Source organism: Alligator mississippiensis, chromosome 1 (genome assembly GCF_030867095.1).
Source record: "Alligator mississippiensis isolate rAllMis1 chromosome 1, rAllMis1, whole genome shotgun sequence".
In the NCBI taxonomy this organism is placed as follows: domain Eukaryota; kingdom Metazoa; phylum Chordata; order Crocodylia; family Alligatoridae; genus Alligator; species Alligator mississippiensis.
The window spans coordinates 353,605,611-353,623,208 of NC_081824.1; the positions used below are offsets into that span (position 1 = coordinate 353,605,611).

Below are 17,598 nucleotides of genomic sequence, written 5' to 3' on the forward strand. Positions count from 1 at the left end.
ATATTGTTTTTTCTTTTTATATAATGAAATATTTAATCATTAAGATAAACTTGTTATGACTTACTTTTTATAATATTTTGATCAGTCATTATTAGTGCTCTGGAATTACCCATGTATTTTAAATTTCCTATTGCTTAGCATAAATATATTTGACCTATTGGTCTCATGATTTTAGAACTTAAATTTAGTATAAGGCAAATGCCTGTGTAAGGTTTGCAGGATGTCTGGTTTATGTGGAAAGAGGTAACAAAAGAGTGAATGATGTATGTATGTGACAAGGTGAAGGAAGACAGTCCTCTCACAGCAAGTGAAAATAGCCTTCTCTGGTTTAACTGTTAAAGGTTGCAGCAACATCGAGTCAGCGGTTAAGGGTTACCAAATACTGGATCATGCTTCACCCTGACGGCTGAAGACTGCAAGCAATGACCTCCCTGAAGACTGCAGACCACAAAGCCAGAAGATCATGTCCTACCAATCCCAGACTGCCAACAAGACAAGGAGGATGACCTTCATGTCTGACTCAGTGGAATGGGTAAGTTTGTATGGACAGCTATCACTATAAAGAAACAGCTTTGGAGTCTTTTCCACCTGCAAGAAGTAGTTTTGGGTGCATCCAACAAGACCTAACTCCAGCCCTCGTGGTTAGTTTGGTTGGCCACCAAACTGACCTGAGCAACTTCAGAACTTGGTAACACCTTAACCTTTGCAGGACTGTCTAACTATCTGTGTGTTCATGTGCTTGTTTCTTTTGTATGAATGAATGAATGAATGAATATGCCTGGGTTCTTTATTCTTTTTATGTTGCATGTTTTATGTTTATGTCCCAATTACTGCAGCATTGTGCCTTATCCCAGTAAGATTCCTGCTTGTTTTTAATTCACACTGTATGCCCTGTGTGCACATCTTTTCCTCTACATACTCAGTTTGTAATACTGTCAATTCATTTTTCACAGCCTTCCCACTTGGATTAAGCTACTTAAGGTCTGGACTCAATCCTTATGCAGATCTCCTCAAGAAAATCATTCCCCTCTATGACCTCTCTTATTTTATACAAGGTGCTATATTTGTATCACCACTCAGTGACCTCAAAGCCGTCATATTCCATTATTGACCCTCAAAATAAAACAAAAATTAAATTAAATTAAAAAAAAAATAAAATCACTCAATCCCCTGATTGAGCTCTTTTAAATATTAAACACTTGAGAAAGAGGTCCAAAAAACCAAGGGAGAATGTGTCTGGGATGCAATGTAAAATAAGCATTTCCAAACTCTCTTTACATGTGGTAATAACTGCTTTGCCAGACTCTTTTATAATGTAAGCATGCAAAGTGAAAATTCTCTCTAATTATGCACTTTGGAGACACTTACAACCTCTTAAGGTTATTTTAAAAAGTGTTTCCAACAGCTCTATTTGGCTAAGCTTCAGTCAAACTTTAGCGGGGCTTGTACTTATAAATCGAAGCAAGCACTTTAACAAGTACATTTATAAGTTTTAGGCAAGCTAGTATACAAGTGCATTTAGTCTAGATTTTTTTTTCCTTCTTAGAGTGGTCTTTTTATTTCTGCTGTTCAGTACCCAGCATTCATTTTTAACTGTAACTGCAGAAAAGTAAGGGAAAAAATACATAATGAGGATTGGAACTACCTTACCTCACTTCCAGCACACTGAATCATGACCTGGGACATATAAATTACATTGCCCAGTGTTTTGATGTCCTCTCCCTCCCAGCAGCGAATAGCTTCTGTCAGTATCTGGAGTTCAAGTTCTTTTCTTTTCCGTACTTCTTGACATTGTGCCTATTAGATACAAGGAAAATACTATGAAGGTGGTGTACCTGCAAACGCAACTTATAGGGAGCAAGTGTCAGCTGAAATATTACACATTTACAACACTATGCTTGGAGTACCTGATACAGGACACAGACAATTTGTTTCAAATTGAATATATTCCATTGCAAGAAATGTTCAAAGTACTACTTAAATTTACATTTCTGTTAATACCAATGCTTTTCCTTTTAATTTAGTAGAGTAGTTTCAAAATTGCTCTAAAATTATCCATCCAGTTACTACTTCATTCTCTTTCAAATCTTTCCTCTTTAATAAAACTGTTGCCTATGAATAGCTAGCCAACTAGAAAGAGGGAATATAGCTGCTTTTTATATAAATCAGCATACAGGGTTCTTTGGGTAAATGTGATATTTTTTATTAGACCAACTAAATAGTTGGAAAAACTGTTCTTTGCAAGCTTTTGGGCACAAACACTCTTCTTCAGGCATAGGGAGAGTCTGCTGGTGTTGTGTGTGCTTTCCTGGGTAGAATAGAAGCCAAAATGCAGATCGGTCAAAATGCAAATGTCTGTGGCAGTGAGGATCAGAGGGAATGGGAGACAATAGGTGAGACAGGTAGGTGGTAGGGGGAAGTGGAATGTAGAATTGGTGATAGAAGAATGTAGCTGGTAAAATACAGACAGATTACGGGGGATTATCAGACGACAGGCAGATTATAATGCGTCATAAATCCAATGTCCATGTTTAATTCATGATTTTTTGTATCCAATAGATTTATGAAGTGAAGCTCATCTACAAAAGGTGTTCTGTAAATTCCCTTTGAGGACTAGAACTGAGAGATTAGAAAGAGTGGTTTGCCTTGTGAGAAGCAGGCACCCACAAGTAATTGCGTATTTTTGTTTTGATAGATTTTGGGTATGCGTTCATTCTGATATGCAGTTTGTTTGGTTTCTCCTACATATTTTCCATCAGGGCATTTAGTGCACTAGATGTCATATATTATATTTTTGGAGGTGCAGATGTAAGATCCAGGAAAGGTGATGGCTCTATTGTGGGGTGCAGTTATTGTGGGAGTAGTGAAGACATCTTGACATAACACCAGCAGACTCTGCCTATGCCTGAAGAAGGGTGTTTGTGCCTGAAAGCTTGAAAAGAACAATTTTTCCAGCTATTTGGTTGGTCTAATAAAAGATATCACATTTACCCAAAGAACCTTGTCTGCTTTTGTCCTCAGACCAACATAGCTACAACTAACAACCCTAAAGTATGTTCCATATCATTATGGTTTCACTTGGTAAAGAAAATATATTAACTGTGCAGACATTAAGTCTTTGTTAACCATTTTCTCATGTCCTTCCCTCTCTATTTGGTCTCCCCATTTGCCCCATGTCTCATGAAGCTTTTCAGAGAAAACCTTTATTCCTTCTCTCTGCAACACCCAGTTCTGTTCTGGGTTTAAGAATAGGTGGGCTTTTGATCATTCTTCTCCTTCTAGCATATTCCAGCAGTACTAACATAGGCTCTGCACTGGACTCTCCATCGGGGGCAGGTGGGGGTGGGGAGGGCAGAAATGACATTGCAAATCCAGCATTAAGAAGCATTTAGAAAAACAGGCCTTGATGCAAAAGGATACTCTGCTTGTGTGAGGGGCTGACTGGTCAGGCAGGGATGAGGAATAATGAAGCTCTAATTAGTAGTAAGCAATGTCTTAACTTGTACCAGTAGGGTTATCATATTTCCAGTTTCAAAAAAGAGGACATCTGTCGGAGAAGGCCCGGGGGGGGGAGGAATATGATTGTGGGGGGCTAGGAAGTGGGCAGTTATATGCCCATGCCCTGCCCCTTGCTCCCAATCCACAGGCCCCCAAGCCCTGCTGCTGCCCCTCATTCCTGACCCACAGTACCCTGTCCCCCAGACCATGCTGGTGCCCCTCACTCCCAACCTGCACCTCCACCCCGTCACCATCCACAATGATACCCCTCACTCCCAACCCACAAGCCCGCTGGAACTGCCTGTGCGCCATACTCCCAATCCACAGCAGCCCCCGCCCCCCTCATTTCCAAGCCACTGCCCCCCCAGCCCTGCTGATGCCCCTCACTCCCAACCCACAGACCCCTGGCTCCCCCCCAGTCCCGCAGCATCTCCCAGCTGCCCTGTCCCTGCAAGCACAGGCACTGGCCCCAGTGTCACCAGCCTGGCCATGCAGCTCCCTGCCACCCCCCCCACCCCCCGAAGACCTCCCTCCCACTCCCTTCCGATGGAGGGGAAAGTGCTTCCCCCACCTCACTGCAGCCCCAGCATCTGGACAGCTTCCCCCAACACCAGCAAGCACCCCCCACACCTATACCCTCTACATAGCCATTCACCCCCCAGACAGTTCCCAAGCCCTGGCTCTCCAGCAACCACCCTCCATAGATTTACCTGCATCCAACTGCCACGGCTGCTCTCACTACCCTACCTGGCTGCATGCTGTCCACATATGATGCCCCCTGCCTCCAATCACTCCCCCACCATTTTGCCCAGCCCCAAGCAACTCCTTGCTAGGGCAAGCTAAGAAATGCCAGGAAAAACTTTGATACTAAAAACAGAGCAAAATCCTGGACATTTGTTGATATTTAAAAAAAAAACACCTGGACTGAGACTGGAGGACCCAAAAAGAGAACATGTCCAGGAAAACCGGGACATATGGTAACCCTATGCACTAGGGCGCACAGAAATCAAGGAGCTGGCTGAATCACTCCTTCACAAACCCTAAGCACAGCATCAAGGCCTTCAATTTCACAAGTTTAAAAAAAAAGAAAAAAAAAGAAAAAAAGTTGTTACAAGGCACAAAAATCAGTAACCATTTTTTTCCTTTTTTTTTTTTTTTTTTAAACAGAAGAAAGGGGAAAGGGTGATACTTTTTAAAAAATGTTAACTCTTACAGAAAGATTTTTGAAGGCAGTCATAGACTTCTGAATATCTGGTCGATCTGGATGATAATCCTAAAGAGGAAAAAAAAGTAACCTAATTTTTGATAATGATAAACGTACCTTTTAGAGTCATGTTAGCTTCACTATAGACAAGGCTGTAACACTCTTGTAACCACCCTTTCTGCCCTTTTTTACTGCCTACTTCTTCTAGTATTATACACTTGCCTTTTTGTAGCAAGAATAAGCAGTCTCTCCCATTGGCTAGGGACAGAAGTTACATACAAACCAGTATAAGCGATCAAAAACCAGTTCAAATCTGTAACACAACAGAAGTTCAGTGCACATAAACTGCTTTCAAAATGGCCAAAACCGGTTTCAAATAATCCTGGATGGATGCAGTATCAAGTTTAGCTGATTTAGATTAAATCAGTTTATTGAACTTCTGTCCCAGATCCTCCAGATTCAAGTCAACTCACAGCCCCCCAGCATGCTTTCCACCTCCCCACAAAGCTCCCGCTCACAGGGTAGGTGGGCTAGCCTTGGCCCAAGCTGTCTGCTCCAACCAAGCAGAGAGGCATGCTCTAGCACCCCCTCCCCTCCCCTGGCTTCTAACTTGAACATCTGCACTTATGTGGCTGCATTTCCGGAATCAAAAGCAAACGTCTGTTCACCTGCATATCGATTCAAGATATGCAGCTTAGACTAACCTGCAAAGATTGAATCGATTCAGCCTTGGGATTTTTGACAGCCTGTACTTAGCAATAATGTTATACTACTGCTATTCTTTCATGATTCCACAGAAAAGGATCTGGAAAATTAAGTTTGACCCTGTACTCAGCTGATTATTTCCAGCTTAAGTACCCTACCATTACACAGCTTCTAAAAGGTTAGTATGCATCTGTTGCTGCTGCTCTTTCCTGTAATTTCACCATTCAGCCACATGCTTTTTTTCCAAATTATGTTAAGTGAGACACATTTGCAGCTGACTCAAAGATGTGATGTACCAACCCCACAAAAAGTCTAACTTCTAAAATCAAATTCAGGTTCAGTCATTTAAATGCACTACCATGTTGAGACAGTCCCAGTGCTATTATTGGACATAATGCAATAAAGGCTTAATCTTTTAAAGAAATACTACTGAAATGGCCTCTCAGATAAAAAAAAAAAAATATCCTTTCTACAAAAATAAAGCAGAGATTTCAGGAAGCCAGCTCAAGAGACAATCTATCTAAAAAGCCTGAATAATAAATTAATATCCCTGGATGGATTTTGTTTATAACCTTTCTAAGAATTTACTACGTTGTTACAATTCTACTGAGCTGAATTTTAAGCCTACTATATCTTTTAAGATAAAAGGAATATAATTTGGGGCCTATCATGTTTGACATGTACCTTTAAAATAATTGCTGTCAAATCATCATTAAGCTGGAACATAAATGCTGATAAGATATACCTCCATGTGCCTTTCAAGTTCTTTGAGTAACGTGGGGTATTTATCCAGACGCATAAAAGGTTTGCTGAGGCCTGTGGTCAAAACAAGGATCCCAGGGCTGTTGGCACCTTTCATCTCCATGAATTCCCCTAGTTCTTCACTGAACATGCAAAAAAAATAAAATAAAATAAAAATTATCAAATTAGGAATGAAGAGAACAGAAGAGAAAAATTATTCTAATTATTCTAATCCTTCAGCTGAAGTGAGCTTTTGCCCAAGGCAACAGATAATCAAAAAGCAATCCAGATCTTAATTGCTGAATGCTGATGGCATTTTCCAAATTGTGTACAACTAGTCAGAGCCCTTGTCTCTTCTTTCAAGGAGTTTACAGCTTTAGGCCCACCCTTAATTCCAAGAGCAATGGCTCTCATATAGGACTATCTGCATGAATATGGGTTGCCTAGTTAGGGTCCAATTAGATTCTGTTCGTTATTCTGGTAAATGCTACTTGATTTAAGTAAAGGTTATAGATTAAGGTTATTAGGATCAATTCAGAAAACACTATGCAGTTGTTAAATCAGTCTTTACTAAGGCAAGCCACTGTTTTCAAATTCCCACTGAGTATAAACTAAGCAACTGCCTCATGTTTTGCCCTTTTTCAAGTCAAATAAAAGTGACCAGACATTAAGATATTCACATTTCTTAAAAAAAGAAATGAAAAACGTGTGAAAACTATAATAATCCACTGGGGGGGGGGGGACATAATATTTTTAAAAACATTTGATATTTAGTGAATTTATAGCAAAGTTTGCAACAAGGATCTTGGAATCATTATTGATGCCAAAATGAACATGGCGTGACAGTGTGGGGACGCAGACAAGAAGGCCAACCGCACCTTGTCATGCATCCACAGATGCATCTCAAGCAGGTCCAAGGAGGTGATCCTCCCCCTCTATGAGGCACTGGTCAGGCCACAGCTGGAGTACTACATCCAGTTCTGGGCACCACATTTCAGGAGGGATGTGAACAGCATTGAGAAGGTCCAGAGGAGGGCCACCTGCATGATCAGGGGGCAGCAGGGCAGGCCCTACGAGGAGAGGCTAAGGGACCTGAACCTGTTCAGCCTCCACAAGAGAAGGCTGAGGGGGGATCTAATGGCCTGTTACAAACTAGTCAGGGGGGGACCAGCAGGCATTGGGGGAGTCCCTGTTCCCCCAAGCACTACCAGGAGTGACTAGAAATAACGGTCACAAGCTGGCAGAGGGTGGATTCAGACTAGACATTAGGAGGTGCTACTTCACAGTCAGGGTGGCTAGGAGCTGGAACCAACTTCCAAGAGAAGTGGTGCTGGCTCCTGCCCGGGGGGTCTTTAAGAGGAGGCTAGATGAACACCTTGCTGGGGTAGTTTGACCCCAGTGCTCTTTCCTGCCATGGCAGGGGGTCAGACTTAATGATCTGTCAAGGTCCCTTCCAACCCTACCAACTAAGAAACAATCCAGAACGTCATACAATCCCTAATACTTGTATATATTTTTGCTGAAAAGCAAGTGAATGAACAAGAGCCATATGATAGCACCATTAATATCTGCTTTCACAAACATCAAGGTGTCTCTCAAACTCCTCACAATGAGTATTTCAGAGAATTAGTATAGGTCAAGGACATTATTTTTTTAACAATACTTAACTGACGTAGGAACACAAAGTGAAATTGGTTTTCCCTAAGATGCATGTTCAGAACCATTTGCTGATGAAACTTCTACCCCAGAAAGTACACTATTCTGAGCAGGCAACCTTATGTACTGGAGGATGTATGTATGTATGTAATGTAATCCTTGTATATTATCAGCATCATCCCAAAAAGTTGCAGATGGGTTATTCATTTTGTTATCCAATTTAAACCACTTTTTTCAGAGAACAAGATTAATTATATACTTCTAATATTCTCATTTGCATTTGATTATACATACTCAAAATCCTTGCTTCCAACTAGTTAAACGAAAGCTTATTCCCCCAGGTCACTCTTCAACACAATTCCAAATGATTTGGAAAATGCAGTAAACAATGAGGTAGAGAAATCTGCAGATGATACCAAATTATTATGGGCAGTCCAACCCAAAGCCAATGGTGAAAAGTTACAGAAGGATGGCACAAAACTGAGTGAGTGGGCAATGTAGTAAATGAATAAATTCAGCTTAACCAAAGTACAGAACAACACATTAGAAAAAATAAGCCTAACTGTAGACACTTAGACCCACAGAAGAGACTCGCAGGGGGGGGGGGGAGGGGGGGGCGCAGCTGCGCGCATGTGCACACCCTGAGATTTGCCACTGCCGCCAGCTTCTGTGGGTGGTCGCCACTTGCCACCCCGCCCACACTGCCACCCACAGATTGTGCCCCGGCACCCCAGGCTTGGGAGGCACCAGTCATTCATGCTTAAACCACATACAAAATTTCGACCACTAGAAATGATTCCAGGAAAGGGAGCAATACAAGTGTTCAGTGTACAATTGCCTGTCTTCCCATGCTTTTCATGCCTTCCCCAGACTGTGATGATCCTGGTCTGAGGAAAGTGCACGGACCAGCAGGGCAAAGACCCCTACTGGGCTCTCATGCCAGAGATTCTGGTATGAGAAGCAGGCAGGGAAGTCTGCAGGGTTTCTCCCTCCACTGGGATCTAGAGCACTGGCAGCCAGAGCAGCAGGATAAATAAGCATATACCACTCCAGGGAGAAGCAGACAGGTGCTCTGGCTCAGTGCCCCACAGAAAGCCCCTAAGCCCAATTCTCAGTCTGCCAGCTTCCTTACAACCCATTCCACCCAGCTAGACTGCGACTTAAAAGCAGCAACCAGGAAGCAGGCTTCACCTTACTGGTTTATGGGAAGGGCAAAAGCAGCTGTCCCTTGCTTCTTGTCCTGACTGGGATGACCCTGGCCTCTGGAAGGCATGGGAGCCTTTCTTCCCACTCCATTCCTAGCTCTCAGGAAGAGTTAAGCCAGGGGACAGTATGCAGATGTTCAGTCTCCTGGGAATGATTTCTCTCTCATTATTACTAGGTTTTTTTTCCCCTACAGTAGCCATTTTTGCACCAGAAAAAAACAACTTGAACATCTGCACACTTTTGATTTCTACCAGGAGAATACGATTCTTCGTTTTGGAAAACAAAACAGAAAGCATGATGCTATTCTGTAAACCCTTCACATGCCCATAACCTGAATGCTGTACACCAGGGGTGTCAAATTCAACCAGCTCCCCCAAACCAGCACCCCTCATAGGTCAGATCCAGACCATAGGATTCCTTATGAGCCAAATATGGGCTGCGGGAAGCCTCTTATGCAGCAGAATTCAGACCTCACAATGGCAGGGTGAGCAGCAGCAGCTAACACAGCCAGTGCTCACCCCCCTACATACCTGAATTTGCCAGTGCACCCACACCTGAATTCCCAATCCCTCCTGGAGCCCTGCAACCAGGTCAAACAGCTCCGCAGGCCAAATCTGACATCCCTACTATAAACCATTCCAGTCACTCCATATCACGAGAGTGATAGAGGAAACAGAAAAGGTAGAAAGAATGACAACAAAGGTATGGAACTGTATTCCTAAGAGGAAAAAAAGACTAGAACTCTTCAGCCTGAGAAAGATGTTGAGGGAGGGACTGGGGGGGCGGGAACTAGAGGGGAGAAAGATCAAGTCATGAGTGGTTTGGAAAAAGGAGAAAAGAAACTATTATATTTATATTATGATAAAGATATATGATACTTCCTTTTGTTGGTTTTAAACCTGCTACTTGATTATTATATTGGGTGCCCCTTCACACTGGGGCACTTCTTATGTCACTGAAAGTATTTTGGGGTTTGGGAGGGGGTTTAATTAACAAAAGCTCATTTTGAACTGATTCCCACAGGATGTTGTAGAGGCTAAGAACATTACCAAGGTTAAGAACGGAACAGACAAATGAGGATGTGTTTAGGAACCAAATAGTCAGGGATGTAACCGTAGGTTAAGGACATTCCTAAACCTATGACTGCTGAGAAAAGTATGACAGGAAATGGACTGTTCTACCATGCCTCATTTCTTATATTCTTCCTCTAAAGCTGTGACTTATTTGGAGTACCATGAGCAGCTTCCAAGAGTACAACAGGGTGCCACACAACATTAGTACTATTAGGTGTGCAAACACCTATACATGGATTCACAAAATAAACCCAGAAATATCAAATCAAAATCCAGAGTATCTACAGTATTCTGAATTGTTTTGGAGACATAGATAAAAGTGTCTGTCTATCTGAACATTTTCAAGGAACAGAAATACCTAACTGCGCTCTTACAGTACTTCATCAGATCCAACTCAAATTTACAAGAACTTAGCCTAACTTGAGTTAGCAAGCGATATTTACTTGTTTCTGGCAATGCTTTAGGGCTACAGACAGAAATTACAGGTAAACCAGTATAAAAGTGATCAGAAACCAGTTCATACCTGTAACAGAACAGAAGTTCAGTGCACATAAACTGCTTTCAAAATGGCTGAAAATAGTTTAAGATAAGCCTGGATGGATGTAGCATCAGACTTAAATGATTTAAATTAAATCAGTTTACTGAACTTCTGTCTCAGATCCCACCCAGATTCAAGTCTGAACTCAAAGTCCCCCAGTAACCCAGGATGCTTTGCACCTCCCTCCCCCCTCAGAGTAGGCAGGTTAACCTTGCCCCAAGTGGTCTGCTCCAGCCAAGCAGGGAGGCACACTCTAGCACCCCCCAGCCTCTGGCCTGGGCTACATGTAGCTGCATTTGCAGAATCAAAAGTGAATGTCTGTTCACTTGCTTAATGGTTCAGTCTAGGCAGCTTAGACTAACCTGCAAAAATTGAATCGATTCAGCCTTGGGCATTGTGACTGCCTGTACTTAGTCAAGATGTGCCATTTTAAATCAAAGTCAGGCTCAATTCCTTGCAACAAGGATCTCTGACAGCAAGACTGAGCTCAGTTGTCAAAAACTGGCCTTGTATTATAAAATTATCATAACTGGTCAGGAAGAGGCCACAGTCTCTCTCTATCTACCATTATTTATTTTGTTGCCTAAGAACTCCAGAGCATAAACACCTCACAAGAAGACCTATGCTTCCATACATGCCTGTACAGTGACACACATACCCCCTCACTTGTGGTACTGCATAACTTTTTCAATTTTTCCTTTAGCAAGTATCAGGAAAAACTTTAACACAACCTATTTGCCTCTCTTTCTTCCTAGTTCTTGCTCTCCTCTGCCCACACTGTCCAACATCTCTCCCTTATGAACTGCTTCTTTTCAAACCACCTCCTCTTAATATTATCCAAATTAATATTTAGATCGCCCCTCTTTTCTCTTCCAAAAACCCACGTGTTCAATGACGAGCCTATGAGCTCCATTTCATCAACCTGCTGGATACTAGAGATCAGGGACTAAACATAGACACTGGATTTTTGATACATTACAATCTGCCTGGCAACTGACTCCCCAGCCCAGCCCAGCCTCTGGCTTGATTACTTTTCATTCCATCCAGGAAGAGCACACACCAACTGCTGAAGCTTCCTTAGCCTGATGAAGGGTTTTTGAACCCAAAAGCTTGCTTAATAACTATTCTCCAACCATTTGAGTTGGTCTAATAAAAGATATCAAATTCACCCAAGGAACCTTGTCTACCTATGTCCTTAGACCAACACGGCTACAACCTAAACCCCTGCAACGTGTTCAATGATGCATTCCCGCTACGAAGATCTGTTTTGTGTTGCTCTTTATAGTATTAACTTGTTCCTTTACACTGTAAGATACAAGAGTCTTAAACTTTAATCCATTCAGTACATTACAGGGTCCACAGGCTGTTGTGTACATGTAGGGGAAAAGTATTTGCTGAGCCATCTTCTAGCACAATGCCTCTTACTTAGGAAGTCCTCCTACTACACAACAATCATGATCACTAAAATCCCCCTTTCATCTCTGCACTCTAACACAAAACTTGTACTCGGGCTGACCAAACATTTGGAATAAAATACTACTGTTCTGATTGTTAATGATTGGTATTATATAGCTGGCCATTTTTGAAGGAGGAACCCAGTATGAGCTAGGATCTTACAAAAACTAACTCAAATACAAGCACATACTATCTTTAGCTTTCTCTACAGCTTATCTTTTGCAATTCCCTCCTATATGGGGAATTTTAAGCTGTTCCCTAATCTTCAAACCAAAACCTTGCAGCCTATAATGGTAAGTTTTAAACCTAAACGAATTTGAAATAAACACATTTTTTCTGGGCTTGGAGTCTAACAATGGAAACACATTAAAAGACCTTCTAACAGCATGGTGCTAATAGATGCAATTAAAACCAAATTACAGAGTTTTGCTGCTAATATTGCTAGAAGGACTTTCATACTGTATTTTATTATGTTAACTTGAAATGCTTTTTTGTTTTTTTGTTTTTTAAAGCGTATCAGTATTTTGTCTGGATAACTTAAGTTATATGGACCCCACTAAGACTCTGTTCAAGCGTTCAAAACACCCTCAACATTATCTAATACAGCTACAATATTATGCACGTATAATATTTGGTGAAAAGGCATCATTTCAGCTCTAAGTGGATATCCTTGTAAATCTGATTAACGAAAGACTAAAAGAAACTGGATGCAGATACTTTCAGTGAAACGTGCTTTAGCCATCCAAGATCTCTTTCAGTGTTGGAACGTGACAGGTACTGGGCAACTAGCAAGCAAAAAGCACTTTACACAGTTCGATTTCTAATTTTCATAATCCAGCAAAAAAGTTAAATACATGTTGCTAGCTTAATATCAGGATTTTTTGACAAAACAGTGACTCTTTCATGTAATGTACTTCAGACTGGCACTTGTGAATACTGGCTTTTCTCCTTTTGGTTTACTGAAATGGCACTGTGAACCACAGTTAAGAACAGTTAAGGTATACACAAAAGGAAAATGAAATTTAGCTGAGCCAAAAGTAATTATTACACTTTTGGAATACTATTTTTAGAGGTTTGATCCTTTAGCTTTTAATTTATTCAGAGTAGCCTTGCAGCTGTACCTGGCTTTATCAAGAGCAAGAACTGAAGTTATTTCAATATACTAATAGTGTTAATTTTCTGAATTAGTATATGAATAGAAGCATACCACAAGCTTTTGCTTTGTAAAATAATCTCTGATCTCATATCTGTGGCTTAAAGTACTTTCACCAAAATTCTGGCTCTCAAAAAATTGTAATACCGATTTCTAAAAATGTATCACTATATGCACCCTTTGGTTTGTATAGCTCTATAGCAGTTTCAACAATGCAAAGCAAAGAGAAAAAGCTAAAATGAGAAAAAAAAGCTTAAAAGTCTAACGCATCCATAGCAATTTGGAGGGCAAAAAAAGCCACATACCATGCACAAAAACCAATAATAAGTATGTTTCTTTAAGATGACAACTTACACTTCTGAAGAAAGTCTCTGTTTATAGGAGATGGAACATGAACTCTCATAGCTGAGGGGTCTGAGGAAGGCACACAGACATCGCATTCTGAAAACACTGCAGTAAAACCTTGGTTTAATGAATCCCCGAGTCTTACAGCCTCGTGGTTCTCAAATGCTGAATTTCTAGAGCAAGCTCCTTACTCCGGGACGGTTGTTCAGAGTATGACATCAGCCTGCATACTTGAAGATTCTGGGATGCACAAAGTGGAGGAGGCACAAAGAGTCTTCTGACTCAGAAATGTATCTGTATTCCACGCTCTAGTTATTCAGAGTAACTATGGTCTTGTAAAGTATAAACATAGCATGTACAAGAGCAGTCTTATCAATAAAGCTGAAATGAGGGGTAACTAACAAAATTGATACTGCCTGAACGTTAAATGAAAAGAATACATTTCTTCCCACGTCTGATTTTTAGTTTTGTACCATCAAAGGAAAAAAAAAAATACTAAACATTTTCAATATTAATTACTGTGACTGTTTGAGGTAATTGAATAATTTCATTTATTAAAATGCCTGTTGTGCCTCTTCCATTTATACTAAGAATATTATGTGCTATTCACTAATAACCTAATAAACATGTAAGGTTTTTTAAAGCCGAGGAAAATTTCATTTTCCTTTTCCGTCCATTGTCCATACCTTTAAAATGTCTCTTTCATTTGATGATTAGACAGTAACCATTTAAGTGCTGTCCTCAGCTAATCAGCAGGAAGCAGCACAGCCGACGGGGCCCCTCCATCAATTGACAGTTGGGAGGGGATGAGGGGTGGCAGTGCACGGCAAAAAGCAAGATTAAAGGAGTCGCTGCAAAGCACACTTCTCCACAATTTAGGTAGGTCTCTACTGATGATCAAGGCTACTCTTTAGACCAGTGGTTCTCAACCTTTTAGGCTCAAGGCATCCCTTGGAAAATTCCAGCACTTAGTTTTCACTCTTTTTTGACTACAGAAAAATAACAGAACAATTCTTTTGTGGCAAAGAATTCCAAAAGACCACAGCAGGTCAGAATTTTTTAACACTGTTGATTCCTATTTGAAGTCTCTGACTGCATCTGTAAGAGCAGGGGAGTGCATTTAAAGCAGCACATATAGTAGTGGTACATATTCGTCCCCACCAGTTAGTACAGAGATGCTCTAGCAACAAAAGCCTACTTGCTTGAACCTACCACAGCATAGCTGTGCATCTGTCCACTCCAGATCCTGATGTATATCCTAGCTGGGCTGTTCCCAAATGTATGTGGGCCGCCAGTTCCTATTCACATGCTCCAAAACGCAGAAAGAGGCCAATGAGGCCACTCCAGGGTCATCCCCAGCAGCCACTCAAGCATGCCACAGACCAAAGTTCTCAACAATAGCTGCACAGGGACATCTTAGAGCAGCCCCACTAGAGTATTTCTCAGTTTTGACTGCGTTAGAGGGAGCAGGTAGGTGGGATATTCTCAGAAACAGTATCACCAAGGACATACTGCTGCCACAGTGCAGATATAACCCCTAAGTGGCTTCGGCCATAAGCGGTTTTCAGTACTGCTCCCCAGTCCTAAGATGCAATTCCCAGAGCCCTGTGTACCTGTTATGACTGCTGCTGGTAGCCTTTGGTGTGGAATGACTGGTACACAGGAGCATAAGCAAATCTTATCCTGAGAAAGATACTCCTAAAACAGAGTCACTTTCCACATCTCTTTCCTAAGGAAAAAGTCACTGTATATAGTGGTTGGGTCCTTACCCTCCACAAAAGTGGCGCTCCTGAATGAGTCAGTCTCTTCTTCCCTGCCGTTATCCTTTCCTGACACCCCTTCTGTAAACAAACCTGCTACATGGTAGACTGTCTGATCTCAGCTGCACAGCACCAATCATCAGAAGTTAAGCTCTAGCTTGGATCTTCCATTATCTTAGCCATTCATTTCGACAAGTGCAGGACCCAGGCCACAGGCTTTCATAAATTAAAAGTAGTTTCTGCTGTGAAACATGCCCTTAGACCCTTCTGGCCTTTCAACTGAATTTCCCATTTTTAGGATTTTCCTCCCATTATGCAATGGAAAGCTCACACCAATACAATAAATTAAGCCCTAGTCTTGTAAAATGACAAACACAACTGCCATCAATAGGACTATTCATATGAGTGAAATTAAATACATGCATAAGGGCACAGCCATATGAACAAATTAAAATGAGTTAAAAGGCCAGGGAAAATTACTATGCATTGGCTGCTCTGCAGCTACTCTGTGCACCCAAGTTTTTGCATATGGTAAATAAAAGCTAATTAGGAGCAGCTTATTATCAGTAAAACAGTGCTAAATTGACAAAGTTTAGCTTCTGTTTACCTTGGGGTAAGAACAAACACAGATAGTGGCAGTAGGTAAAATATTTAAGTTTTTAAATCCTCCGAACAGATTATCCAATAAATACTGTTAGAAAAACAGAACCAAAGTTGCATTTATTCCTGGGAAAGAAGTTTGATGGTCTGAAATAATCCCTGGAATATAAAAACATTTGCCTAATTTCACAAAGAACAATATTCACTGAGAGAATAATACTTTGGTTGGTGACCCTAATACTTAGATCAAGTTGCAATGTCCCAAACTTACCAAAAGGTAAAAAGTGAAACTTCTTGGTCTGAATTTGTTTGCATATTTAAGCATGAATATTTAAGACTTTTTGTTCTAAATAGTTTCAAAGGTCTATTCTTGGTTAACATATTTTTCTAAATTTCAATTAACATTACATAAGCCAAACCCACTCATCAGGTTTAATTCTAGGAAAAACAGCTTTTACTGTACATATGAATAGATAACTACAGTTAAGGTCCTTAAATTGTTCTTGCCTTTACAGAATCCCACAGGCAAAATAGAATAAACAAAGAGAGGACATAAATGGTCAAATAATTTTGTCCAAAGCTTACTTCATTGTCTTCAGCCTAGATACATACCATGACAAATATTTATTTTTAGTTAAATGGAAGACTGCTCACAGGTTTAAATGAAGACAGGGCCTAATAAAAGAAACAGATTTGAATGGCAGATCTGGATTCAAACTTCATTGACAGGTAAAACCTAAACTCTGCATCCAAACAGCCTTGGTTCTGAGAGTTAAAAATCCAAATTTTTCTAATTTGAGGGATGTGAGAAAGGAGAAAAAGTGGGTGGCTATGTAAGGTTTTTATGGCTACATTTTTGTTTTGCTTTGTTGGAAAACACTAATTTTCTGAATCAAGAGTTTCATTACTGGTTTTCATCAACTTTCAATGAAAAATAGGCAGGGTTCTAACAGAACTATCCATGGCTTCTCACCATGCTGTGAGCTGTTCTTGGCTCTGTGCCCCAGCGCTAGGACCCAAGGCTTCCTAACTCTCAGCTGTAGAGCAAAGAACCAGAAAGCCTCAACTCAACATAGAGCTCTTAAGACTTCTGAGCTCCTAGCTTCCCGAGAGTGGACTCTAATTGAACAGAACAGGGAGATTCCAAGGAAGCGCGGGATGGTAGCAGGGATCTGGGTCATCTAACCATCCATTCACCTGATTCGAACCTGTCATCTGCTACCACCAGGGTGGAACAGACAAACCTGACCAACACCATGATTTTAATAAAGCATTCCAATAACATTTTCAGGGATTTTTTTCTGTTTGAAATTAGAATGTTTAATCTACAACAGATCTATTTTATACCCTGGCAGTTTTGGATTATTTCCTTCCTCTTTAGTTGGCTAGAAGTATATGATGGGCTTTATTCTAAGAAGGGTTGTATGCCATCTTCTTCCCCAGATGTCAATGGGAGTTGAAAGAGGTCAGTAGCTATGGATCAAGCCATGTAATACTTCCCTTCTCTTAAACTGAAAGAGGCAGCTGCTAGAGGGAGATTCCAAGCTCTTGCAGGCATCCTCTTAGTTGAGCCTCTAGGGGCTGTCACAATTTTAGAGAACACTGGGACCAAGCCAACAATTATTCTCAATATCTGACATAAATGAAGAAAAAAAAATATGCTG

The 17,598-nt window shown here is 40.9% G+C and overlaps 1 protein-coding gene across 7 annotated transcripts in view; it reads right to left on the minus strand.

Moving 5' to 3' along the window:
* The window catches only part of ARHGEF7 (Rho guanine nucleotide exchange factor 7), a 184,083-nt gene that overhangs the window by 42,157 nt on the left and 124,328 nt on the right, over nt 1–17,598 (minus strand). For all 7 annotated transcript variants that reach the window (XR_009459199.1, XM_059721073.1, XM_059721069.1 and 4 more), the window contains 3 exons: nt 6,153–6,291; nt 4,712–4,771; nt 1,651–1,797 (listed from right to left, as the gene is read on the minus strand). Coding sequence is in view for 6 of the 7 variants with exons in the window: in XM_059721073.1 (XP_059577056.1) it covers nt 1,651–1,797; nt 4,712–4,771; nt 6,153–6,291 (346 nt within the window). In the remaining variant the exon portion in view is untranslated. The remainder of the gene's footprint in view (nt 1–1,650; nt 1,798–4,711; nt 4,772–6,152; nt 6,292–17,598) is intronic.